Here is a 27,293-nt window from a genome sequence, read left to right as displayed (position 1 = left end):
TGGCCTCTTAAGTGATATTGATGTACTTTTTTGAAGCCGGATCTCACTTAAATGTATGTAAACTATGTCCGGATCCACCATCCGACCCATTGTTGGTTAGGTTATCAAAAGACCTTTCCAATGAGTCCAAAACATTGAAGATATGGCAACCCTGTCTCGAGATATGGCCCCTTAAGTGATATTGATGTACTTTTTTGAAGCCGGATCTCACTTAAATGTATGTAAACTATGTCCGGGTCCATCATCCGACCCATCGTTGGTTAGGTTATCAAAAGACCTTTTCAACGAGTCCAAAACATTGAAGATCTGGCAACCCTGTCTCGAGATATGGCCACTTAAGTGATATTGATGTACTTTTTTGAAGCCGGATCTCACTTAAAAGTATGTAAACTATGTCCGGATCCACCATCCGACCCATTGTTGGTTAGGTTATCAAAAGACCTTTACAACGAGTCCAAAACATTGAAGATCTGGCAACCCTGTCTCGAGATATGGCCTTTTAAGTGATATTGATGTACTTTTTTGAAGCCGGATCTCACTTAAATGTATGTAAACTATGTCCGGGTCCATCATCCGACCCATCGTTGGTTAGGTTATCAAAAGACCTTTTCAACGAGTCCAAAACATTGAAGATCTGGCAACCCTGTCTCGAGTTATGGCCACTTAAGTGATATTGATGTACTTTTTTGAAGTCGGATCTCACTTAAATGTATGTAAACTATGTCCGGATCCACCATCCGACCTATTGTTGGTTAGGTTATCAAAAGACCTTTACAACGAGTCCAAAACATTGAAGATCTGGCAACCCTGTCTCGAGATATGGCCTTTTAAGTGATATTGATGTACTTTTTTGAAGCCGGATCTCACTTAAATGTATGTAAACTATGTCCGGATCCACCACCCGACCCATTGTTGATTAGGTTATCAAAAGACCTTTCCAACGAGTCCAAAACATTGAAGATCTGGCAACCCTGTCTCGAGATATGGCCTCTTAAGTGATATTGATGTACTTTTTTGAAGCCGGATCTCACTTAAATGTATGTAAACTATGTCCGGATCCACCATCCGACCTATTGTTGGTTAGGTTATCAAAAGACCTTTACAACGAGTCCAAAACATTGAAAATCTGGCAACCCTGTCTCGAGTTATGGCCACTTAAGAGATATTGATGTACTTTTTTGAAGTCGGATCTCACTTAAATGTATGTAAACTATGTCCGGATCCACCATCCGACCTATTGTTGGTTAGGTTATCAAAAGACCTTTACAACGAGTCCAAAACATTGAAGATCTGGCAACCCTGTCTCGAGATATGGCTACTTAAGTGATATCGATGTATTATTGGAAGCCGGATCTCACTTAAAAGTATGTAAACTATGTCCGGATCCACCATCCGACCCATTGTTGGTTAGGTTATCAAAAGACCTTTCCAACGCGTCCAAAACATTGAAGATCTGGCAACCCTGTCTTGAGATATGGCCTTTTAAGTGATATTGATGTACTTTTTTGAAGCCGGATCTCACTTAAATGTATGTAAACTATGTCCGGGTCCATCATCCGACCCATCGTTGGTTAGGTTATCAAAAGACCTTTTCAACGAGTCCAAAACATTGAAGATCTGGCAACCCTGTCTCGAGATATGGCCCCTTAAGTGATATTGATGTACTTTTTTGAAGCCGAATCTCACTTAAATGTATGTAAACTATGTTCGGGTCCATCATCCGACCCATCGTTGGTTAGGTTATCAAAAGACCTTTTCAACGAGTCCAAAACATTGAAGATCTGGCAACCCTGTCTCGAGATATGGCCACTTAAGTGATATTGATGTACTTTTTTGAAGCCGGATCTCACTTAAAAGTATGTAAACTATGTCCGGATCCACCATCCGACCCATTGTTGGTTAGGTTATCAAAAGACCTTTCCAACGCGTCCAAAACATTGAAGATCTGGCAACCCTGTCTCGAGATATGGCCTTTTAAGTGATATTGATGTACTTTTTTGAAGCCGGATCTCACTTAAATGTATGTAAACTATGTCCGGATCCACCATCCGACCTATTGTTGGTTAGGTTATCAAAAGACCTTTCCAACGAGTCCAAAACATTGAAGATCTGGCAACCCTGTCTCGAGATATGGCCTCTTAAGTGATATTGATGTACTTTTTTGAAGCCGGATCTCACTTAAATGTATGTAAACTATGTTCGGGTCCATCATCCGACATATTGTTGGTTAGGTTATCAAAAGACCTTTCCAACGAGTCCAAAACATTGAAAATCTGGCAACCCTGTCTCGAGTTATGGCCACTTAAGTGATATTGATGTACTTTTTTGAAGTCGGATCTCACTTAAATGTATGTAAACTATGTCCGGATCCACCATCCGACCTATTGTTGGTTAGGTTATCAAAAGACCTTTACAACGAGTCCAAAACATTGAAGATCTGGCAACCCTGTCTCGAGATATGGCTACTTAAGTGATATCGATGTATTATTGGAAGCCGGATCTAAAAAATAGATGAAACTTGTGTACAGCTATTGTTGTGAGGAAGGCTCCAACCACATAGGTGGATTAAGTTAGTTTTTCAATAATTTGCAGTCTGAAAAGGTGATGAGATAGAAATTTGGTGTCAAAGGGACATTTATGGACGCCCGATTTGATGGCGTACTCAGAATTCCGGGTTATTTTTTAGAGTGTAACAATGTTCTTCCAAGTTGTAAAGCAGACAATTACAATTTTTTTATGTATAATCATAAGAGGTTTGCTTATAAACATCACGAGTTATCGCACTAATAAAAAAAAATATCTCACTCATAAAAAAAAATCTCAGCTTTTAGAAAAAAAAGCAGAAATGAGCAATCATAGGCACCATTTATACTGAAAAAATGATGATTTTTTTTCTCAAAATTAAATTTAAAGTAGTTACAACTCGAAAATGGTGCAGGAATTTTGTGTAGCACTCTTCAATTGCAAATTCGATTCAACAACAAAAAATATTTTAAACTATATTTTTGCTTGAAAAATTCGATTATTTAAAAATATCAGCATTTCTTCAAAAATGTATAACCCAACGGAATTTGTTTATCTACACTTCGCTGTCTACACTTGTGCGTATGAAATAAGACAGTAGGTTTTAGCGCACTAAAAAGATTAAAATTGGGAAATCGATTAACTATGTTTTGCTATTCGGTGTATTTTATTTACGAAACCAACAAAAATCCCAACATTGTGCAATAACAAGGTTAGAATAGTTGCACCAATTCGTCCCATATGTTTAGATTCGCCCCAGATAACAATATCCTTAAACAATACAAAAAAAATCGAAGATCTAATAATATAGCTTTTGAGAATTCAACTATTTGTGATAAAAAGTTAATATAAAAAATTTTAACTTCTAATATACAACTTTGCTGAAGAATTTTTTTTCTCAAAATACAGATTTTCGGAAATTTACTATCAATTTTTGAATGGATGAATAAAAAAATTAAAAACCATTGTTTCATCATGTGTTTTTAAATGCATTATTCGTACCGTAAACCGGGGTGATTTTGATAGGATATTAATTTGTTTTTGGAATATTTTCCAACAGGTAAAAACCTTACCTCAAGATTATTATTTTTAAAACATGTACTGGAGTAAGCCACTCAAAGTTCATGCACTATTTTGGAAAAAAAAAAGTTTTTCAATAGTGCTTAGAAACATAGTTACGTTTAAATTTCTTAGTTTAAATTCCGGGATGACTTTGATAGTTATAGTTTTTCTTGTTGAAATCACATTTAAGATGAACAAACTTTATTTGTACGTTAAATGTACCATCACTAAAGTAGCTGATATAATTTTAAAGAAAAAAATCAATATTTATATTTAGTTAACTAAGTTTATAAGCTTTTTAACAAAATACATAAAAATTGCAAAATACAAGAAATTGGCTATAAATTTGGAGATTTGTTTAAAGTTTGAAACACAATTAAAAATAATCTCCAAATTTATAGGCACATATTATTTATTATTTGAAAACTTATTTACCCTTCTCCTAGCCGAAAATTGTCCAAAGAATCCGAAAATGAATTCCGTTTTCTGATTCAAATTCATTTTCATTGAGAAAATCATGACACTTTAAGAAGTTTAAAATAATGACCTTCATCAACATTTTCCTAACGATAGTTAGTAAACTAACTTTTTAAACTTTTCAAAATTTTATGAAAACTTCTTTTTGAGGTACTTTGAACACTTCTCTACCATGGTCAGTATGATTCTAAACAATTCCGTACGTATTTTAATTGTACTCTTCATTTTGCGGAAAAATCGCAAATCTATCTAAGTCACCCCGGCTATCAAAGTCACCCCGTTTTACGGTACAGAAGTCCAGTTTCTTTCTAAGCTTTAAAAAAACATTGTAGGCTTTAATTTATGTTTTCGGTATTGTATATTGAAATGTTGTTGTATTATATAATTGAAAAATATTTAAATAAATTCAAACATGTTTAATTGAGGAAAGCACGAATTAAATTTAAAAACATGATTGACTCGATTGTTTTGATTTAAAAATATTAATCCTTGATTAAGGATTTTTTGTGAATTAATGCATCAAAATAAAAACATTTTTTTTTTCAACACTAAAATCATCATATGAAAAAATATTTAAGCATCACAGGTCTAATCAGCAATTTTGTTTAATACTGATAAATACTTGCACTTTTAGCACTAAATCAGTAAAGTTCAGTTCGAAATTCATTCCATCCAAGTTCAAAAGTTCAACTTTATTTACCCAAACAAGAATTTATGTCAAGATCAAAACATGTCTCCTACCCTAACAACACAGCGCGCAACAGCGAATTATATTTTATAAAGTCGTGGTACGGAAAGGTCCTCTCGTTCACCTGTTCTCCACCCCCACTGAACTTCACTTTCCTTTCTCGCCCTCCAGAAGCGTTCCGTGAAAATCGATATTAAAATATTTCACTTCCCATAGAGCCGGCTGATGGCACTACTGGCTGTTCGGGATGTTTGTTTTGCTTGCCAGTGACTTCCACCCCGCTCTTTGCCTGGCCTTATCTGACCTCCTCAAAAATTTCCGCATTTCCCTTTCCCACTTGGGTTGAAAAGTATAGACTATACTGCACACTTATTTATTTCGTCGCTCGACAGACATAGCTCAAAAGTAGGCCTCAAACTCTGCGGCATTCGAGGTAGGTAGTTCGTTCAGAGGGTCGCTCTTTGGTGACATCCGCAGTCCCGTCTTGAGGTTTTGAAGGGGATGGGGTACGAGGCTGATGGGATGAGGTAGTTTTGTCCTAGTCTCAGAATGAAACTTCTTCCCGGGACCCAAAGTTGAAAACAAATCATTCAAAGGGCCGGCGAAATTTGTGACGAGAAGTTCGTGGAAACAAGTTTTTGCCCCCGAGCAAAGCGCGGGAGGTACATGGATCTAGCAAGAGTTGTTCGAAAATTGTAAACATATTTATAAATGGATTTGACGATGTTGCATTCTGGTGAGATGCGATTACGACTATTTTCACAAGAAGAGTTCAATTTAATTTAAAACTGTGGTGTGTAGTAAGGTCAAGATCAACTCCAATTGAAGTTAACGATTTCATCAAATATTTACCCTCTTCAAGATCTTCATCTTCAAAATTGCAATCAAGACAAATGTCCACCAAAGTATCGAATAAATTTTTATTTCAATTTCCGAACCGATCCATATCGTTTAAGGAAAATCGAACCAATGTTTTCTCAGCTCTTCTTCCGCTGCAAAATTTTCTCAATTTTCCGTCGCCACTCCGCTCACTCGCTCACATCATTCGATTAAATCTTGTCCAGTAAATCTTAATAGAGGTATAATTTTGGCCACATTCCAACACTGCTGCCCCTCTCAACACCCAATTGCTATCATTTTTGATAGCTTCCTTTCCGGGGTTTGGCTCTGCCCGAATCTTTTCGCGCTTGTCGGAAAATGGAAAAAGGCAATTCACATTCCACTCACAGCCAAACCACACACCACACACACACACTCGAGAGTGGAATAAAAATTCAACCTTCTCGATGCTGATCATGAGAGCCAAAAACTGGCACAGATTTGGGGTGTGTTGCGTGTTGTCACACGAGAGCACCTCCCTCCGTTGGTTGAAATGTCACCAAATGTTTACTTTAAAAGTTCAACAGGTCCCACAGTATCATGCTGAGCTTGGAAAAGCTCTTTCTCTTCATTTTTTTTTTTTTTTGTTATTGTGCTTGGGTTGGGAAAATCGACCTCACCACAAACAAACACACACACACATTGTGGTCCGAGAATCGAGGCGAGGGCAACCGGGCAGGATACTCACACGCAAGTTAAAAAGACGACTGCGAGGACAATTTATCAACTCCAGACATCATCGCTGCGACTAACTTGGGCAGGAGGGGAGCTTTGGGTGGGGAAAGCGACGACCACTGCGGACAAGTCAACTGTTGCGTCCCCACCAACGGTTAGTTCTGGCTACACATAGTCATGTTCTTTGTACGAGGAGGATGGTGAAATGATAGCATATGTGGGGGTTTAATGTGTGCTATTATTATCATAATAATGGTTGCGAAATGAGAGATCCAAGTTGATGTATATCACTTTTGAATGAAAGTGAGTTGGTCTTAAGTCGTGAAATTACCAATATCAAGTGATTTATGTGAACAAACTTATAATTACATCTAATTTGAACTGAAAAGAAAAGCGTTGACTGGAAAAATGAGGCACTTGAAATCTATTTTTAAAATTAATACAATTCTATCAAATACCCGCGGTAGGCAGTGAGGAACCCTTCGAAAAAAAAAATATTTACAAGAGCACACGATTGAGTATAAGGTGTAAAAATTTCGAAAAACTGATCAAAAATGGTCGAAATTTTCACTTTTTCAAAAATCATTTTCGTTAAATTCTGATAAGGCCGATGCAAATATTTTTCAAAGTTTGTGTCCCTGTCAGAAAAAAGGTGTAATTTTACCTCTTTTCTGGTGTAATGTCACTTTTTCAGTCTTAATTGAGGTAAAATTACAACATAAAAGATGTAATATTCAACCTTCCAAAATTACTGCATCCAAATTAACATTATTTTTTACTGTGTAGTTTCAGCATTTGCATGGAAAAGGTGTTTTAAAATGCATTTTACACTAGTTCAGTTGTTTTGCAATCATTAATGGGTAATTCTTCACCAACTCACACAGCAGTTGCCCCGACCCCTCTTCGATTTGCGTGAAACTTTGTCCTAAGGGGTAACTTTTGTCCCTGATCACGAATCCGAGGTCCGTTTTTTGATATCTCGTGACGAAGGGGCGGTACGACCCCTTCCATTTTGAACATGCGAAAAAAGAGGTGTTTTTCAATAATTTGCAGCCTGAAATGGTGATGAGATAGAAATTTGGTGTCAAAGGGACTTTTATGTAAAATTAGACGCCCGATTTGATGGCGTACTCAGAATTCCGAAAAAACGTATTTTTCATCGAAAAAAAAAAACACTAAAAAAGTTTTAAAAACTCTCCCATTTTCGTTACTTGACTGTTCAAAATTTTTGGAACATGTCATTTTATGGGAAATTTAATGTACTTTTTGAATCTATATTGACCCAGAAGGATCATTTTTTCATTTAGAACAAAATTTTTCATTTTAAAATTTCGTGTTTTTTTCTAACTTTGCAGGGTTATGGGAGAATTTAAAAAAAACAGTGTTTTTTTCGATGAAAAATACGTATTTTCGAAATTCTGAGTACGCCATCAAATCGGGCGTCTAATTTTACATGAAAGTTCCTTTGACACCAAATTTCTATCTCATCACCGTTTCAGGCTGCAAATTATTGAAATACACCTCTTTTTCGCATGTTAAAAAAATGGAATGGGTCGTACTGCTCCTCCGTCACGAGATATCAAAAAACGGACCTCGGATTCGTGATCAGGGACAAAAGTTACCCCTTAGGACAAATTTTCACGCAAATTGAAGAGGGGTCGAGGCAACTTGTCCCGATTTAGTGTGAGTTGGTAGAAAATTACCCTTATGTTTAAAAAAATGAATGATTTGACGAAAACAAAAATTTTAGCAAAAAAAATCAAACATCGAAAATCGAAACGGATTTTGAATTGATTTCAGCTGATTGTACTTAAATTTTCATTGAAATTTTGAAGTATTTTGAAAAAAATATTTTATTGGCCCCTAATTTTTCAGGCCAACTTTGAAGAGGGGGAGACAAAAACTCAAAATAAAATTTGCAGCAGCATAACTCGTGGAGAATGATGCAAAATCTTTATGTTTATATATCATATCTTTTTTTAATGCCTGTTCTACAACTTTGTAGAACATTGATATACTCAAAAATATAACCCTGCAAAGTTACAAAAAAAACGTCAATTTATTTTATTTGTACTAAATTAAAAATGACCTTTCTGAGTTTGCAGATTCAAAAAGTACATTAAATTTCCCATAAACTTACAAGTCTCACGATTTTTGACAGTTGAGTAACGGGAAATGGCAGCGTTTTAAAACTATTTTTTTAGTTTTTTTGATGAAAAATACGTTTTTTTTGTAATTTTGAGTACGCCATTACAAAAAAGTCCCTTTGACACCAAATTTATATCTCTTCACGGTTTCGAGCTACAAATCGCTGAAAAACGTGTCTTGATAAAAATTCTAAAAAATTAAAGGGGTCGTACCACCCCTCCGTCAAGAGATATCAAAAAACGGACCTCAGATTCGTGATCTGGGACAATAATAACTCCTAAGAGCAAAATTTCACGGAAATCGACGAGGGGTCGGGGAAACCGCTGTGTAATTTGGTGGAGAATAAGTTCTAGAATTCAACTTGCATTCAAACTTCGTCCATTTCTTAGATTCAACTACAGTCCACATTCGATTATCCAAAGGCCTTGGCAAAATTTCACTTCACATAATAGAAACTTCGGATGATTGTTGTCTTATTTTTGAATGTTGAGCTTAAGTATGACCCCTAACTACTCCAAAGTGATTCAGAATTTTTCAAACCAAGATGGCTGCCAAAATGGCAGTGATGAAATATTGAAAAATAGCATTTTGAATTTTAATTCGTTATATTTATACTATTTAAATTTAACTAAAATGGGGTCGCAGAACTAGAGATCGCAGTAAGCTATGGTCGCGTCCGGTTTGTTTGATTTTTCGCTCCGTGTTTTTTTCGTCTGAGGATTTCCGTCAAATTCTTATCGGCTAGTTCTAGACGAACTTGTGAGTGGCAGTGGACAAGGTGGAGATGGTGGAGATATCCGGGATTCGCGTTGCGTTGCTGCATGTCCGGGAAGACGTCGCTGACCTGGGATAGAGCCTCAATCGCGCAGATGACGAGGCTGATTTGATGCGGCTGGATTGGCGGCTCCTAAGAACTAAGGAGCTGCAGGTTGGGAAGATTTTAAGATTTGCTGATTCTTGGTGAGAGCTTTCCATCATTGTTTGCTAAATGATTATTTTCCCTTATATTATTATACTATAAACTCAATAGCCCTCCTACCCCTTCCTCACTTTCCCATTCCTAAATCCCATTTTGCCCAAATCCACTTCCCCCTAAAAATATAATTATCTGCCAAATTTACATTAACAAACCACACCTAACTGATCCGGAGCGTTTGGTACGGTATGTCCACGCATCCTTTCTCTCCTGTAGATTCTGTGGAATGTGATCCGTTCACAGAATCCTCTCTGCGGTAAACACAACGCAGTAGGGCTGGCCGCTTTAATTTTTGTATTACATTTTTGGGTGATCTCGGATGTATTGCAATTATTAATATTGACAAGAAAAGTGCTTGGGGCGTAATCTAATCACAAGACTTTCCAGCATGCTTTCATCGGACTGGCTGCGTTTGTGTTAGATTAGATTAGATTAGATTAACTAATATGGGGTCGCAGAACTAGAATTTGATGTGAAATGTAAGAAAATAAAAACCTTCGGATAATCAAATCTCCGGATAATCGAGGCATCGGATAATCGAGTCTGGACTGTATACCAGTCTAAGTCCTCTTAAACTCCCAATGCTCCACGGTAAACTTTAACATTTTTTATTAATGTGATCAAAGTTGAAATCCGTTTATGACCTGTTTCATTTATTTCAACTTTAAAATTAAAAGTTATCACGTTGTCACATCTTCAGCTTTATCGAACCATTTCAATTTTCCCCCAGCACAAGCAAAAATCGTCGAGCTAAACCCCAGAACGACAAAGCATCATTCCATTCCGAAGGCATCCAACCATTTCAAAGATAAAATTCAACAATGAAAAACTACCATCCATTAGATAAACCGAACGGTTGCCGATACCAAAATACCGGTCCTTCGGAGACAAAGCCAGCCCAAACGTCCCCCGGCCCTACCTCAACAATCCCTTTTGGTCCCAACTCCGTCTGTCTGTGTCTGGTCTATCTGGGTAACAACACGGCCGATGAAACGCCAAGCCAAACGTTACCCGAGAACGGATCAGATTTATTACTTCTGTTCGATATATCCTACTCGTACTCCTGCTTCACCTCCTCCGTCTGGGGCTTCAGAACGTCTGGCTGGCTGGTGTGTGGAGCAATTTCCACCCCTGAACCACCGATTGCCAACCAATCGAAGGCCATAAATAACAATTGGATATTTATTAATCAAGATCTACAACTAATTCGATCGTTTAAGCCGTAGATTGAGGTTACCGGGGGGTGATTCATGAGTTATTTTGGGGGCAACGTGAAAACTGTTGAAACTTTGATAAAAGTAGATAAAAAGAAAAAAAAACTGGCAACACTAGTGTCAATGTGTAATCAAATTCGTTTTTTTTTTTGTAAACGTTTTGGGAACCAACAGATGTAAAGGCAAGTTCAATTCTTCAGAGTCAATAAAGTTGACACTTTTTACAACTCGGAGTCGGAGACGACAAATTTTTCTATAATTTTGTATGGGCTTTTGTTCTTCGAACCAGAGCAGGAGTCGGTGGAGTCGGTTGTTTTTTGGAGAGCTGAAGTCGAAGTCGGACTAACTAAATCTTTCGAAAACGGGTTGGAGTAACTACTGAAGGACTAGGAGTCTGAAACCATTTTTTTTGCGTTGCATAATAAAAGAACGCTCCCTTTTCTAGGTTGGTTTGGGTTGTTTTATCATAATTATTGTTTTTCAAAATAATCTTTTCCGTTTGAAGTCAATATAGCTACGCACCGGCACAAAAAAATCAATATTTCATCAGACAAAACTTCTATCAAAAATTTCCGCCATCTTTTTTCCAGCCTTCGTCGCCACATCGAGCCACCAACCATGCCGCAGCCATCGTCCCCGGAACATCCGCAAAACCCCCATTCCCCAACCGTCCCACTCCAGTCCTCACACTCCTAGTCGTCCCGAGATTCCTTACCAAGAACGCCATGATCCGCACAACCCGCGAACATTTTTCTTCTCACGCCGGAAATCGACGCAGGAAGAGCGCGTCACCGCGCCAAATCGATTGACGCGGGTCACGTGACCATGTAAGCCACTATCACCAAGATCACACACACGTGGGACACGCCAGAGGTTCATACAGTCACAGACAAACAAAACAAACAATCGCAGAGAGAAATCAATAGGAAACGCATACGCTTAAACTAGTGTGGGTATTCGGTTATTTTTGTAAGGAGGGTTAACGAATTACGTTACATTTTATATAAGGTTGTATTTGTGAGAGATATTTTAAGAGCCCTGGCGGCGTTGCGTCCAGGAGGTTAGTCCAGAAACAAAAGTGAATATTTTTGTACCGTTTAATCGTTGTGATTGTAGCAGGAGATACGCAAACACACAAGTATTATTGTTAGAGTCTCATCCCTCTGTATTTGTATCTCTCTCTGTATGTGTTAGTTGACCGTACGCGCAATATAATCCCATAAGTGTCTTAAGTAAGTTACACACACACAGACAGTTTTTGCCCCCCGCACAATTCAAACAAAAGTGACGTTGATAATCAATAGAGTGTGTGTGTGTGTGAGAGAGAGAGAGAGGTTAGGAATCGTGTAGGTTAGGTTCGTGACTTGAATTTAAAAATTCATCGGGCTCATTTTGTCATTCATAAAGAGGCTCCCTGCTGGAGAATGAGCAAAACAGCAACAACAACAACCATAGTAATCAGACAATACTCATGAATAAGTTAGAGTGCAACTAGTTGCTAGTTGTTAGTATTAGTGTGGGTGTGGGTGTGTGCGAGAGTGAGACGGCACGAGACCAGCTTGTTAACGAGTTATTGATTTTTCGTTGCTCGAAGCTTGGCCCAGGCTCTAATAGGATGAGTGTTCCGACAAAGGCTGATGAGATCCGGTCCAGCAACGCTAGAACTAATGAGATTTGCCAGAGCTGATGGGTTACCGCCCCGTTCCCTGGAGGGAGACTAGAAATTAGTTAGCTTAGTGTTGGTCCCCGCACTCTCTGGTGATCCTGCCGTATACAAAGTTAGACTTGAGCAAACTTTTTGGAAATATTTTTATCTTCCAGCGCTTAACACCAGTGTCCCAGAACCAGTTGGGGGCACGTAATCCTCGACTAGATGAGCTAGTGGCCAGCTGGAATTGAATCAGTTTTGTTTACGTTGATGAGATGTATCGATCCGTTGCAAAAGTACACATTGTATACCTGTTTTCTCAGTTAAGGTTTTGATACGAAACGAGAGTTAACGATTTTGAGTTTTTTGCTCTGTTTATGCTCGGTAATCAACGATCAGCTGTTAAATCTGTCCAACCAGCAAAGGAACTTGTTAAAAGCAACAAAGAAACGTTTCACGAAACACCCAGAGAGCATTATTGAACGACGAGTAGTTTTTGTATTTGTTTACATACCGAATCGAGAGTCCCTAGGAGTTTATTGAACGAGAGAACGCTGGAATTGCATTCGATTTTTCTGCGATTTTGTAACGTTTTATACACTGGCGCAGCTACCGAAATACCAAAATTTATATTCACTAGAGAGAAGCAGAACATAATGCTGCATGAATGTTAGGCGAAAGTGGCGTTTCACGCTTGAAGGTGTTACTTTTCTAGGGAGCTTTAAATGTCTGTAACTACTACTGTTAGGAAAGAAATCACACACACACTTACACACAAACACACGTTGATACCGATACTAACACATTTATCAAGTACTGCAACAAACCCACACGAAAACGGAAGATCTTAATTTTTAGGAGAAACTAACCAAAACAAAAAAACGCTAGACTCTATCGTTATTATCTAACTAGAAGAACTGTGTACACTAAGCGCCCTTTTGATAACTGTCTACAAGCTGTTTAGTAGGAGAAGAACAATGTTCGACCTTTATGTGCGCGCCTACGAATGAATCCCTGAGTCCCCTCCCTCCCCTCTTAACCACGAGTACATCCTTCGCATAACTGTGGCTTGATCGAACAACAACAACTAGATGTTACGTAGCACTAATCTAAACTAAGGAATCTACTGGCGAAACAACAGCAACAACAACAACATCAGTCTCTCTCTTTCTTCGAACTGACTTAATCGACTCAAACTCACACACACACACACATACCAAAAAGACTAAGCGCGACAAGCACAATCTACCACCACCACCACCAACGCAAGCGCCAAGATGTATGCAGCAGCCGGCGGTGCCTCGCTGGCTTCCCGGCAGGCCCGCAAGAAGCAGGCGGCCCAGAACAACAAGAACAAAGCCTCCAACCAGCAGATCCTGCGGGAGAAGCTCGCGGCCAAGGCTGCCACCACACCGACCAAGAGCAAACAGTTCCACCAGCTGCCGGCGTCGTACCTGAAGGCACCCCACCAACACCACCGGAAGCTGAGCGCCGGCTACACGACCGTGCCCGGCTACGACCAGCACCAAAAGTCGCTCCTCCCGATCAGCGAGCAGTCGTCGTCGTCCGGCCATGGCCATCACCACCACCATCCGCATCATCCCATCTCGGGTCACACCCCCGGCCAGGCTCCCAATGCACATCCGACCTACAAGCCGACCGGCTTCCGCGAGTACGACAAACTGGTAAGGCGTCAACAGCTGACGCGATCCGCTACCGCTACCCTGCCGCTGGCCTCGCATGCCCACGATGGGTCACCGCCGCAAACGCCTACCTTTTTCTGCCCGGAACATCACCACCACCACCATCACCACCAACAGCTGCAGCAGCAGCAACAACAACAACCCCAGCAGCAATTCTCACAACCCTTGCACCTGCAAATCCCCAACGATCCGATCATCATCACTCCAGCCACCCCGCAAGCCACACCCCCCGGCAAGCTTAGCCTGCCGCTGCAGCACACGACCGCCGACGCTGACGGTGGCCTGGGTCGACCCCTAACGCCGTCCCCGGGACTGCTCGAGCGCAAGTGCAGCGTCTACCGGAACCGCAAGCTGGACGACGTCTGCGACGAACGCTGCTACGCCAACTACACGACAATAAACAACCACCAGGCCCAGAACCAACATCCGGACGATGTGTACTTTGGGCCCGGGTTCCCAAACGGAACGGACGGACAGCAGCAGCAGGGGTACGTGTGCAAGTGGGACACCGAGTACTACTGCTGCGACGCCGAGCACCGACAGCTGGGGGTCTGTACCTGTGATCACTCCGAGGTAACGTAACACTCTGAGCACGTGTGTGTGTCTGTTGTAACTGGGCACTGTTTCCTTGCGCATAATTCATCCAATGAAGGTTTATGAAGCTGCCTTGAAGAACGGCATGTCCGAAAATGAAACGACACTGTAATCATGCTAATGTAAGGTAATCAGGTTGCGTAGCGATGTCGACAGGGTAAGGTCGGCGGGCATCAATCAAGGTAATGTTGATGAAAAGCATTATGATGACAAAATGCTCTAATCGGGGAAGTTGGTGCTTTTGCAATTATAGATCATTCATAAAGTTGTTGCTATAGACGTGTAGGGCAATCGTCAAATACCATGCAGCTCCTGAAACATGAACATTCCATGAAACGCCTGGTATTTTTCGGTTACACAAACTTAACCAAACTCTCTTCGCTATATAATTCAAATTTAATCCAATTTAATCAAAGCACATCAAACCATGTACGCCCCTCACCAGCCACTGAACAAACCCTTATAATCCTGAAATCTCTGCCGCTCTCTAAGCCGACAACTGCTTTGTGGTGTGCTACGGCTCCTGACAAACCCACTAACGCGCTGGTTCATAAAGTACAAAATTAAAACCACATTTCCACGTTGAATTATGCAACTCATCCATATTTCTGCACCGGTTCTCCCCCCGTGTGCCACACCTTCCTGCATATATGCCAACGGGGACTGACGTTTTGCAAACGACGTCAAGCAACTTATTGCAACCCACAGCAGTGATGGGTGGGAGCTTGGTTATACGTTTAGCTTTTTGAAAAAGATTTCCTCCCAACCATCCATCCAAGCAGCGTGACTTTGCGGAACACATCTGCAAATATTTGAGTTCATTACAGCTCAACCTGCAGGTTGTGGTGGAGATGGGTGTGTAATGCTGGTGAACAGTTAAGTGCGGTACTAAACCACCTTGAAACATGATTTGCACAGACACACACACATCACGAAACTCTGTGTTCATCAAAGTCAGAACGATTACGGCTCACCAGGTTCCAAGCTGTGCTGCACTTACTCATCCCTTCAAACGCACTGACTGACTTTCCGCACGTATCACAGTGGCACACTTCCCATGAAGTCAGTCAGTCAGTCAGTCGCTCGTCAAGTTGTGGCCGCCCAAATCCGAAACATGTGCTGCCCAACTCCCTGTGGGGGAAAAAGCCACTTCCGGTCGTCGGCTTAATTTATGATTCGCTCGGAAAAGCGGATGGCAGCCGCTAGTGGAGGCTTTATTGTCTGACGATGACAGTTCAAGTCGGCAAGTCGTCGTCAGCCTATGATCCATAATCTGTTCAGCAGTGAGCGGCCAGTTTTGTTTGTTCGGTTGTTTGCTCGGAGTTGTTTTGATAGACGGCTCAAGGATTTGGCTGACCGCAGCACCAGAAATGATCCACATCACAGGCACAAATGAAGGAACGAGCATAATTTTGGTCACTGAGAAAAAATTTGATTGCTACTTTTATGGTCAGTCCTATTGTTAGGTAACAACAAAACAATTAAAAATTGTAGTTTTGAACATAAAGAATTGAAACTAAACTAAAAAAAAGTATTTACACCCTTTGGGCACTATGCACATTTTGTGATAAAACATGTAAACAATTTAAAGTTAGGCAGAAACCTAGTTGTACGTACTCATGAAAAGAAGATTTCTATAAAAAGTTCTATAACAAATACTTTTACAAAAACAAAAAAAGGTGCAAAAAAAGTTTGTACACCTTTCGAAAAATTAACATAAATAAAGTTATTTGTTGACAAATCACCATAAATCCAGTCTCCCAACTCCAAATAGGCATCCTTGACTGATTAAAAAAATACTTTGGATTGAATATAAAGTTTACAAACTACTTAGTTTGAAAGTTTATATAACTCTGAAAAATCTATATAAAACTTGTCATAGAAACTTGCTTGCTCACTTCTTATTGAGTTATTTATCACTCGTTAGAAGATGTAGATTGCGAAATAAAATTTTAGTGACTTCGACAAAATTGCTTGGATTCAAACAACATGCTCAACAACTAGGATGTTAGGATGTTAGGATGTTAGGATTTTACCTACCTATTTGCAACAACATTCCTGGAGAAACCAATGCTAAAGATTGCACAATATTTCGGAAAATCAATGTTCCACTTATTTTACGATTTGGACCACTGTGAAATGAAAAAAAAAATCGAAATCTTGGGCTAGTTTTCAAAAGGTTCTAAGTGCCAGATATAAACAAAGTCGTTTTCCGATCAGTTCGCAATCAAGTAACGAAGTGTCAAATTCATAAATGTTTTGAACTGTTCATCTGTACGTCCTATTCATACTCTTTGCAGGAAAACAATGAAAAATGGAATTGTTTAAAAAAAAACTCAAATAGATGTCGGAGGTCGGGATTGCTCCTACGACGTATTTCAAACAATCAAGAGAAATTATGAATAATTATTTTTATTTTTGAACTGTTTTTTTAACATTCAAATAAGTTCAAGCATCAAGCGTATCAAGATAATAATCAAGATAACGATTAAAAAAAATCCTACTCGAAACTAAGTGTCCGAAGGCTTAATGTCGAGGCAATTGCAAACCTCTTTTACACCTTAGCTTCCATCCACCTCGGGATTCGAACTGACGACCTTTGGATTGTTAGTCCATCTGCCTACCAGTGACTCCACCGAGACAGCATCCAGGGAGACGACTCCTACACCTGGACTGAGCTAAAGACCTAACCTTTAGATTAGACCGGGGCCAACATTTACTTTCCCGTCCGACAGAAGGCGTGATCAGACAAATCTCGTCTTGGAAAATGCCACCGGGACCATCTAGGATCGAACCCAGGCCGACTGGGTGAGAGAAAACCACGCTTGCCCCTATACCACGGGTCCACGCTGATCTAGGTCAACCTTCATCAAAAAAAAGTTTAAACACTACAGTTCCCAAGTAACATTTTTTTCCAGGAGTTCTACAAGAGCTCTTCAAGATAGCTACAGCATAGCAGTTTGGACCGCGGTAGGATAAAACTCTCTTCAAGTACTCTTCCAAACTCCTGAAGAAGTTTTGAAGAGAATTTTATCCTACCGCGGTCCAATCTGCTATGCTGTAGCTATCTTGAAGAGCTCTTGTAAAACTCCTGGAAAAAAATGTTACTTGGGTTTAAAGCCACTTCCCAGATCAAACCTGTTGTTTACTTTCATAACTCTCAGCCGCGCGCACAAAAGCAAACATCCGAAAGAAATTAGCTAAACAAACAGATGGTGGTGGCATCGTGTTGCTCCGAGACAAGAAGCCTTGTTTTACCTGTTGTTTTAAAACAAAATAATTCAAAGGAACGGTCACCGTCTTGTTGTTTGCCGAACAAACTTGTCATTCATTTTGAAAGAAGACTGTTTGAGACTTTTCTCCGGGCAAACATAATAGTGACAATAATTTTAATGTTCTTGGCCTCTCCATGACTTTAATTCAAGCAACTCTGTTTAATGGAGCCGCATAGTGTTTCATCATTGTCTCATCAACTGTAACGACTCCTTCAAGAGAAGATCTCATCCCATTCATCCATCAAATCAAGCTCGTCCTTGAAAACTTTTCCCCGCAAACAAACGACCGACTGCCGACGACCGTCTGCATGAATACACCTGCACGACTCTTGGGCGATTAAATGCGAAACCAACGTCGTCGTCGTCAGTGTCTTGCGAACCTTCGTGGTGAACGGACACTAGAGCTGCGGTATTTTTTACTACCTAAGCTCAGAGTTATTTCAAAACAAAATTCACAGTCTTTTTAAAGACTACCTGAGTTATTTTCCAAAATTCTAAACAGTCTTTTCAAGACTAACCCCGCCTGAAATTTTGTTGTATTTTACAAACGAAGCCATCTTTTTAAGAGAACTTTGCTTGCAAAATGCGTCAAAACAAAGGTAAACGCAAATCTTCTGAAGATTTGGTCGTTACGTCGGAGAAGCGTTTGAACGCTAAACCGGCTAACGGAAACAGAAAAAGAAAACAGCCTCTTCTAAGGTCTGATTCTGATTCTGAATGTGAGGTCAATCCTCCAATTCCATTGACAAACAGTTTCGGTGTTTTATCCGAAACTGATGACAAGGAACCTTCTCCTCGTACTGAGCCTTCTGCCGTCGAGAAACAAGTAAAGGCTCCGCCAATTGTAGTGACTTCCGTCTCCGATTTGGCCAGCTTTCGAACGCAACTGAAGAATTGCAAGGAAACTTGCAATTTGAAAGTTTCGTTCCAGCTTGGTCGAAGAGGAGAATGTCGCTTGTTGACGGAATCTTTACAAGATCACCAAACTTTTGTTGGTTATTTGAAAAACCACAAACACAATTTCTACACGTATGAGACCAAGAATGCTCGGCCATTCAAGGCGGTCTTGAAAGGTCTTTCCAACGACTTGTCGGTGGATGAGATCAAAAACGAACTTAAGGTGTTGCTTGGCTTTGCCCCATCCCAAGTAATACCAATGAAGAAAAAATCAAACGGGAATATTTCTCGCTTTGGTTTGACTTCACAATTTTATCTGATTCATTTCAACAGAAATGAAATCAACAATTTGAAACTTTTGGACAAAGTTCAGTTTTTGTTCCATGTACGGGTAAAGTGGGAGCATTTTAAGAAACATGGCGGTAATGGCCAGAATCTGACCCAGTGCCGGCGTTGCCAGGCATTCGGTCACGGTACTGATCATTGCGCCATGGTTCCAAAATGCATGGTTTGCGGGGATTCTTCTCACGACAAGGACAATTGTCCCGTGAAAGAAGTCACCCAATTTAAATGTGCAAATTGTGGTGGAAATCACAAATCAAATTTCTGGGATTGCCCCATCAGAAAAAGGTTTTGGATTCTCGTGCTAAGCATCAGCCGAAATCCAAACCGAAATTTTCTCAAAGTCAGGTTGTACCTGCATCTTTAAATCAAACGTTCGTGCTGTCTCACTCGAACAATTCTAGAAATACCCCTACCGTGGAAAAGTTAGGTAACAACAATGGCATTTCGTATGCTAACGTCGTTTCGGGTTCATCCACGAATTTTAAATCCTCTACCAATCTTTCTGAAATTGGGCAGGTACCTCAAATCTCATTTGAAAATTTTTCTGCTGGCAACGCTTTGGGATCTTCTGATCTCGGCGATGTTACGTTTGAAAAATGACTTTTTGCAAAACTCACTGTTTGGTTTGATTCAAACAATGAGTAATGCTACATCCATGATGGAAGCAATCCAGATTGGATTAAAATTTGCGAATGATGTTGTTCTTACCCTGAAGTTTAATCATGGACCTAAGTAATTCCATCAATATTATGAATTTTAATGCTCGCTCTTTAAAAGCGAAAGAAAATGAATTTTTCAACTTTTTACGAGTTCATAACGTGCATGTTGCTGTTATAACCGAAACATTTTTAAAAACTGGCACTTATTTGAAAAGTGATCCAGCATATAAAGTTATAACTAATAACCGAATGAATCGAAATGGCGGTGGAGTTGCAATAGTTATCCACCGTAGTATGACTTATAGCACGTTACGTGACTTTAAGTTAAAAGTTATTGAAAGTTTGGGCATTGAAATTGAAACTTCTTTTGGGAAAATTATGATTGCAGCTGCATATTTGCCATTCCAATGCACTGGGGAAAATAAAAATTATTTCAAAGGGGATTTGAATAAACTTACTCGGCATAGATCTCGATTTTTGATCATCGGTGATTTTAATGCCAAACACCAATCTTGGAATAATTCAAAAGTAAATTCCAATGGTAAAATTCTGTTCAGAGATTGCACTTCTGGTCTTTATTCGGTTTTATACCCGAATGGGCCAACTTGCTTTTCTCCTGTTAGAAATCCATCAACAATTGATTTGGTGTCGACAAATCAAAGTCAGTATTGTGGTCCTTTAGTGACTCATGCTGATTCTGATCATCTTCCAGTAACTTTTTCACTTTCTCATGAAGCAGTTACCAGACCCAATAGTTCTGTGTTTAATTACCACAAAGCTAATTGGGACAGGTATCAGCAGCATATTGAGAATAATTTAAATCATGATTTTGTTTTAGAAACCAAAGCTGATATTGATTCAGCCTTGGAATCTTTAACTTATGCAATTTTGGATGCTAGGAATATTGCTATTCCAAAAGCCCAAGTCAAATTTGATTCTCCCATTATTGATGACGATCTTCAGCTTCTGATTCGTCTGAAAAATGTTCGCCGAAGACAGTATCAACGTTCTCGTGATCCTGCACTGAAGCGAATTCAAAAAGATTTGCAAAAGGTTATTGACCACAGATTCACTCTCCTGCGAAATGAAAAGTTCGCAAGAGATGTCGAACAAATTAAACCTTATTCCAAACCTTTTGGAAACTTTCAAAGGTTCTTAAGAAACCTCAAAACCCATCCCTTCTTTAAAAGATGGTGATAATATTCTATTAACTAATGGGGAAAAAGCTCAAAACTTGCTCAGCAGTTTGAGAGTGCTCATAATTTCAACTTGAATGTTTTGAGTCCTATTGAAAATCAAATTTCAATAGAATTTCAGAATATTGTTGAACAAGAATTTTCATCAGATGAAGTTTTTAATACGGATCTGAATGAAATAAAATCTATTATCAAAAAATTTATAAATATGAAAGCCCCTGGTGAGGATGGCATTTTTTACATTGTAATTAAAAAATTACCAGAAGCAACTTTAAGTTGCTTGGTCAAAATTTTCAACAAATGTTTTGATTTGGCATATTTTCCCAGTAGTTGGAAAAATGCCAAAGTAATTCCGATTTTGAAACCGGATAAAAATCCTGCTGAAGCCTCAAGCTATCGGCCCATTAGTTTGCTTTCATCTATTAGTAAATTATTCGAAAGAATAATTCTTAATAGAATGATGACGCACATTAATGAAAATTCAATTTTCGCTGATGAGCAGTTTGGATTTCGCCTTGGGCATTCAACTACTCATCAGTTGTTGAGAGTTTCAAACAGTGTTCCCACGAGCCTAAGCCATCGGCTAGGCTAGGTTCATTTTTCTGGTTCAGGTTCACACCACACGTCGGCAAGCATCGTCGGCTCAGGCTCACTGAGTGCCATGAGCCATGGTTCATTTGGTTCAAACCAGGCGAGGCTAGCCAAAATGAACCATTGGCTTGAACCTGGCTTGAACCTGATCAAAGAATGTTAGGCTAAACGGCAAGCTTTGTTACACCGTAGTATGCTCAAACCGTAACATTCTTAAACCGTAACATTGTTACACCGTAACATTGTTACACCGTAACATTGTTACACCGTAACTTTGTTAAACCGTAACAGTATTACACCGTAACATTATTACGGTGTAAGGAATGTCACGGTGTAATGATAGCTACGATGCAACGAATGTTGTGGTGTAACCATGTTACGGTGTGACAATGTTACGGTGTAATGAATGTTACGGTGTAACAATGTTACGGTGTAACAATGTTACGGTGTAACAATGTTACGGTGTAACAATGTTACGGTGTAACAATGTTACGGTGTAACAATTTTACGATGTAACAATGTTACGGTGTAACAATGTTACGATGTAACAATGTTACGGTGTAACAATGTTACGGTGTAACAATGTTACGGTGTAACAATGTTACGGTGTAACAATGTTACGGTGTAACAATGTTACGGTGTAACAATGTTACGGTGTAACAATGTTACGGTGTAACAATGTTACGGTGTAACAATGTTACGGTGTAACGAATTTTGTGGTGCAACAATGTTACGGTTTAATCATAATACGGTGTAACAATGTTACGGTGTAACGAATGTTACGGTGTAGCGAATGATGCGGTGTAACGAATGTTACGGTGTAATAAATGTTACATTGTAACATTGCTACAATATAAGATTTGTTACACAGTGCATTATTCCTATGGTTTTTATTAGCCTGGTTAGCCTGGCTTAAGCCATGGTTCATGGTTCACTGAACCAGGATTGAACCACAAAGGGAGGCTTAAGCCGAACCAAGTTTATAGGTGAACCTAGCCTAACCGGTTCATTTGGGAACTCTGGTTTCAAATTTAATTCGAAGCAACAAATCTGAGGGCTATTCTACTGGCGCTGCTCTTCTAGACATAGAAAAAGCATTTGACAGTGTTTGGCATAAAGGTTTGATTGCGAAAATGAAAAGTTTTAATTTTCCGATTTATATCGTGAAAATTATTCAAAATTATTTGACGGATCGTACTCTGCAGGTATGTTATCAGAATAGCAAATCTGATCAACTACCTGTACGTGCTGGCGTCCCTCAAGGAAGCATTTTGGGTCCAATTTTATACAATATTTTTACTTCTGACTTGCCTGATTTGCCCCCAGGATGTCAGAAATCACTTTTTGCTGATGACACAAGCATCTCCGCCAAAGGCAGAAGCCTTCGTGTCATCACAAGAAGATTACAAAAAGCTTGGATATTTTCAATTCTTATTTGAAAGAATGGAAAATTACTCCAAATGCTGCAAAACTCAACTTATTATTTTCCCTCACAAACCAAGGGCTGATTTTCTTAAACCAAAAAGTCATCACATTATAAAGATGAATGAGGTAAATTTAAAGTGGGAGGATCAAGTGAAATATCTTGGACTTGCTTTTGACAAAAACCTTACTTACAAGGATCACATTGAAAGTATCCAGGTTAAATGTAACAAATATATTAAATGTTTGTATCCACTTATAAACAGGAATTCTAGACTTTGTCTCAAGAATAAACTGTTAATTTATAAACAAATTTTCAGACCTGCCATGCTTTATGCTGTGCCGATCTGGACAAGCTGTTGCTTAACCAGGAAGAAAAACTTCAGAGGATTCAGAACAAAATTCTGAAAATGATTCTGAAACTTCCTCCCTGGTTCAGCACCAGTGAACTTCATCAATTAGCCGAAGTTGACACTTTGGATGTTATGTCCAATAAGATAATTGATGCATTTCGACAAAAATCATTGCAGTCTTCAGCTGCATTGATCCGCTCTTTATATAGTTTATAAGTTAGTTTTAAGGTATCCCTTTTCCCTTTTGTACATGTAGGACCTCCTACATTTGAAATCACTGAATAGCGATAGCTACAATATTTCATGAATAAATGAAAGTTGCTAGTATTTAAAATTGAGGTGAAAAGTCATCGTTTGTGATTGGACACTCAATAATATTTTAACTGAATGAATGTACATGGAAAAGAAATTTGAATAAATATAAATTTAAAAAAAAAAAAAAAAAACGTCGTCGTCGTCGTCTGCCATTGACACACTTATCGTCATGTTACCAGTGTTGGTTCCCTGAAGCGATGACGAGGCGATACTATTGCTGCGGAATGGTGGTCGGAATATCCCAAAAGTTCCGGATTCCCGCAGAACTGTCTATTGCCGTACTCAACGCGCCGCAGTCTCGAATGAATGGTGAAAAAACGAAAAAATCAGCACTTGAATGGTAGTCCCAGTTTTTCAGAGCTTTTTATGCATTCTTTTTTTTTGTAGACAACCAACTCGACCGGTTGGAATTTCCCAGCGATCCATTCATCCGGAAAGCTGAGGGGGATTGGGAAAGTGTGGCAAGGTTTGTAATTGTGTTTCAGATAGACGTTTACATTACTCGAATTAAAACACATCGGGCCTACGAAAGAGAGTGGAAAAATTGGTCTTTTTAGTGAATCCACCCAGAAGGAAGTAACTTTTCTTGGTAATTGAAGAAAAGGATCTGCAGGTTTATTTTTGAGTTGCTTGTTGAATTATTGTGACTTTTGTGTCAGAACATCTTACGTTTTTGTTACAAAATTACACAGATTTCCGACAAAAGAAGAAAAAAAATCGCATGCTGTAAATCCTGCTTCATTCCACACCTGCCATCGATTCGCTTTCAAACTGCAGCGGTGAAAAACGGAATCCCGAGAACGCGCCGGTGGGGCGTTCCTTTTACCTTGATGGATAGTAACTGAGTTCTTTTTTGTAGCCATTCCATCTCCTGGCACGGGGTTTTCACGTGACTTTTTCTACGCTGCTTGTGCCACATCCAGGATAGCGATATCTGGATGTTTCAGGCCGGGCAGCGCTGAAATGGAGCCGGAGTTTGTTTTCGAAATCATCGTCGCAATCTAAAATACTTTTCCCCGAAAAACAACAAACACATCCTACCCGTTCTAGTTTTGGCAAACTATGCAAACTAATCCTCGAAAGCAATTAAACCTTGCGCCTGCCGCCTCCACTCCCAAGAGCAGCAGCTCCTGCTGGGAATGCAATTGCTCGAAGTTTCCATCATTTTCTTGAATAATTAAATGCAATTAGAACTCATCTGGCACTTTTCATGGGAAGAAAGAGGAGCACACGAGCAGCGAACTAACTCTCTACGACCGAAACTAAGCTGGTTATCGTTTGGCAAGTGCCTTCTTGCGCTTGCGACTTGGCAACAAACAACTTCCTTCTTTTCAAGAACCGGAGTGCCGTTGCAGGAGGTGACTTTGAGCTGCTAGAATGTTGCTGTTTGAAAACTTCGACTAAAATTTTGCAGCTTGTATTTGAAATCCATCTTCTTTAATTTTTCACTTTGTGTCTTGTGACATCTAAAGTTAAACTGAATTAAGCAACACAATATAAAAGTTGTGGTTATATTAATCTGGTGATGGTTACAGGTTTTGTGTCAAAAAATAAGTACCTGTTGATTTTAATTTTTTACACATTATTTAAGTAAAATTACTCAAAAATTAGATAATATTCATGAAACCAAATTATCAACCTTCCAAAATTCAACTTTTTTCTCCACTTTCTGAATCATGAATCCTACTGATTAGATTCAAGGGACCATCCATAAACCACGTGGATACTTAAGGGGGGGGGGGGTATGGTGATTGTCCACGATTCATTATTTTTTTTTTTTGTATGGCCAATTTTCCACGAGGGGGGTAACAGATTCAAAAAAAAAAAGGATCCACGTGTTTTCTAATGCGAATTTTGTTATTGAATGTTGCGGCGTAAATCTTGCAAGGCATTTTAATTTCTGCCACACCTTCTCCCAAGGATTCCTTATTACTAAAGAAGCTATTTTGTATCATTGGGATGCCCATACAAGTATACATACAATTATGGCACGTGTCAAAAATTGAATGTTAATATTTGATCTGTTAATCTGTAACTTAGAAAGAAATTTTCTAATCGATGCGGAGTCTTCGGCAAAGTTGGTTAGAACTGTTCAGAAAAGAATGTTACTCTCTTTAAAAATATACTGTTTGTTTAAATTAGAACGTTGCATTTCTCAAAGTTTATTTCGCCCTAATTCTCTTCAAAATCTTCCCGAAAAATCAGGGAGCAAAACACTTTTTTTTTGAACATAAACATTTTGTTGAAAATTGAAGTCCAATCATCTAAAAACTATTTCAATTACATTTTCTTGTTCTGCTAATCTTATTTGGAAATATTTGTTTTGGCCAAGATTCAGATTTTAGATTCCTTTGTGAAATCGTTTTTGTGTAATATAAACTACCGCAAACGAAATTGCTTTCGAACATTTTTTCGCTTTTTGGTTTTTTTTTCTGAGTTAGGAATTTTTGGAAAAATATTGATTTTTTGAAAACAGAAAGCAAACACTTTATTTCATATCAAAACAAATTTGTAATCGTACACTTAAAATATTTCAAAAAGTGCAACATTTTCAAGTTATGACAGATCGATTTTTGATAAAAAGTCATCAATTGTTTTTTGAGTGTTTATTTTTGAAAGTATTTTTATCTAGAAAACCTAAAAAAAAAAACTTAATAGTTCTCCATGTCAATCCAATAGAACCCATAGAAAACCATTTCTCATGTCAAGAAAAGCAATCAAAACCTTCAAAACTAACCCGACTGACGATTGAGACTTTTTTTCGAAAATACGTTGTTTTGTGAAAATTTTGAGTATTTTCAAAAATGTTGTTATGACATTCGAAATGTATGAAAAAATCCTGATCATTTGATACCCATATTGTAAAAACTGAAATTTTGAGTATTTTTTCGAAAATACGTCGTTCTGTGAAAAACTTTAGAGTTTTCAATAAATGTTGTTATTACATTCAAAATGTATGAAAAAATCCCGATCGTTTAATACCCATGTTGTAAAAACTGAAATTTTGAGTATTTTTTCAAAAATACGTAACTTTGTGAAAATTTTGAGAATTTTCAAAAATGTTGTTATTACATTCAAAATGTATGAAAAAATCCTGATCGTTTGATACCCATATTGTAAACACTGAAATTTTGAGTAGGTACTTTTTTTTCGAAATTACGTAGTTTTGTGAAAATTTTGAGTGTTTTAAAAAAAATGATTTTGCATTCGAAATTTATGAAATAAAAACAATTATTTAATACTCATATTGCAAAACAATAATTTTGATTATTTTTTCGAGCAATATTGCATTGTCAAAATACAGGAAAAATACGTAGTTTTGTGAAAATTTTCATGAAATTGTAATTATAAAATTGTAAAATCATGCATACCTTTTGAAAAGGTCGTCAAAAAGATGACTTTCCCCATTTTACTTTTGTGACCAAGTATTTTGGGAAGTCAACTTTTAGTGATAAAAAGTAAAAAAAAAAACTGATTAATCGGTGTACCTATTTTTCAAAAAAAGTCACAATTTGAAAGATAACCCCAAGTCACTCCACCTTTCTGTAATCCTTAAGCTACCCACACAAAATCCCCCGTGCCAAGAGAGCTTTTCCTGCTCACAAACACCACCAGAAATGGTACCAAAGTCACATAAAAAGCAACCGTGCCCA

General features: G+C 38.7%; 1 protein-coding gene across 4 annotated transcripts in view; it reads left to right on the top strand.

The window, feature by feature from the left end:
- LOC6042229 overlaps nt 1-27,293 on the top strand; it is a 472,032-nt gene that overhangs the window by 312,845 nt on the left and 131,894 nt on the right. For all 4 annotated transcript variants that reach the window (XM_038252028.1, XM_038252026.1, XM_038252029.1 and 1 more), the window contains exon 5: nt 11,233-14,566. In XM_038252028.1, coding sequence (XP_038107956.1) covers nt 13,568-14,566 — 999 coding nt within the window. In that variant the 5' untranslated portion in view covers nt 11,233-13,567. The remainder of the gene's footprint in view (nt 1-11,232; nt 14,567-27,293) is intronic.

The sequence above is a fragment of the Culex quinquefasciatus genome, chromosome 2 (genome assembly GCF_015732765.1).
Source record: "Culex quinquefasciatus strain JHB chromosome 2, VPISU_Cqui_1.0_pri_paternal, whole genome shotgun sequence".
Lineage (NCBI taxonomy): Eukaryota > Metazoa > Arthropoda > Insecta > Diptera > Culicidae > Culex > Culex quinquefasciatus.
The sequence above is the reverse complement of the archived record's forward strand: the minus strand, read 5'-3'. Positions and strand labels throughout refer to the sequence as shown.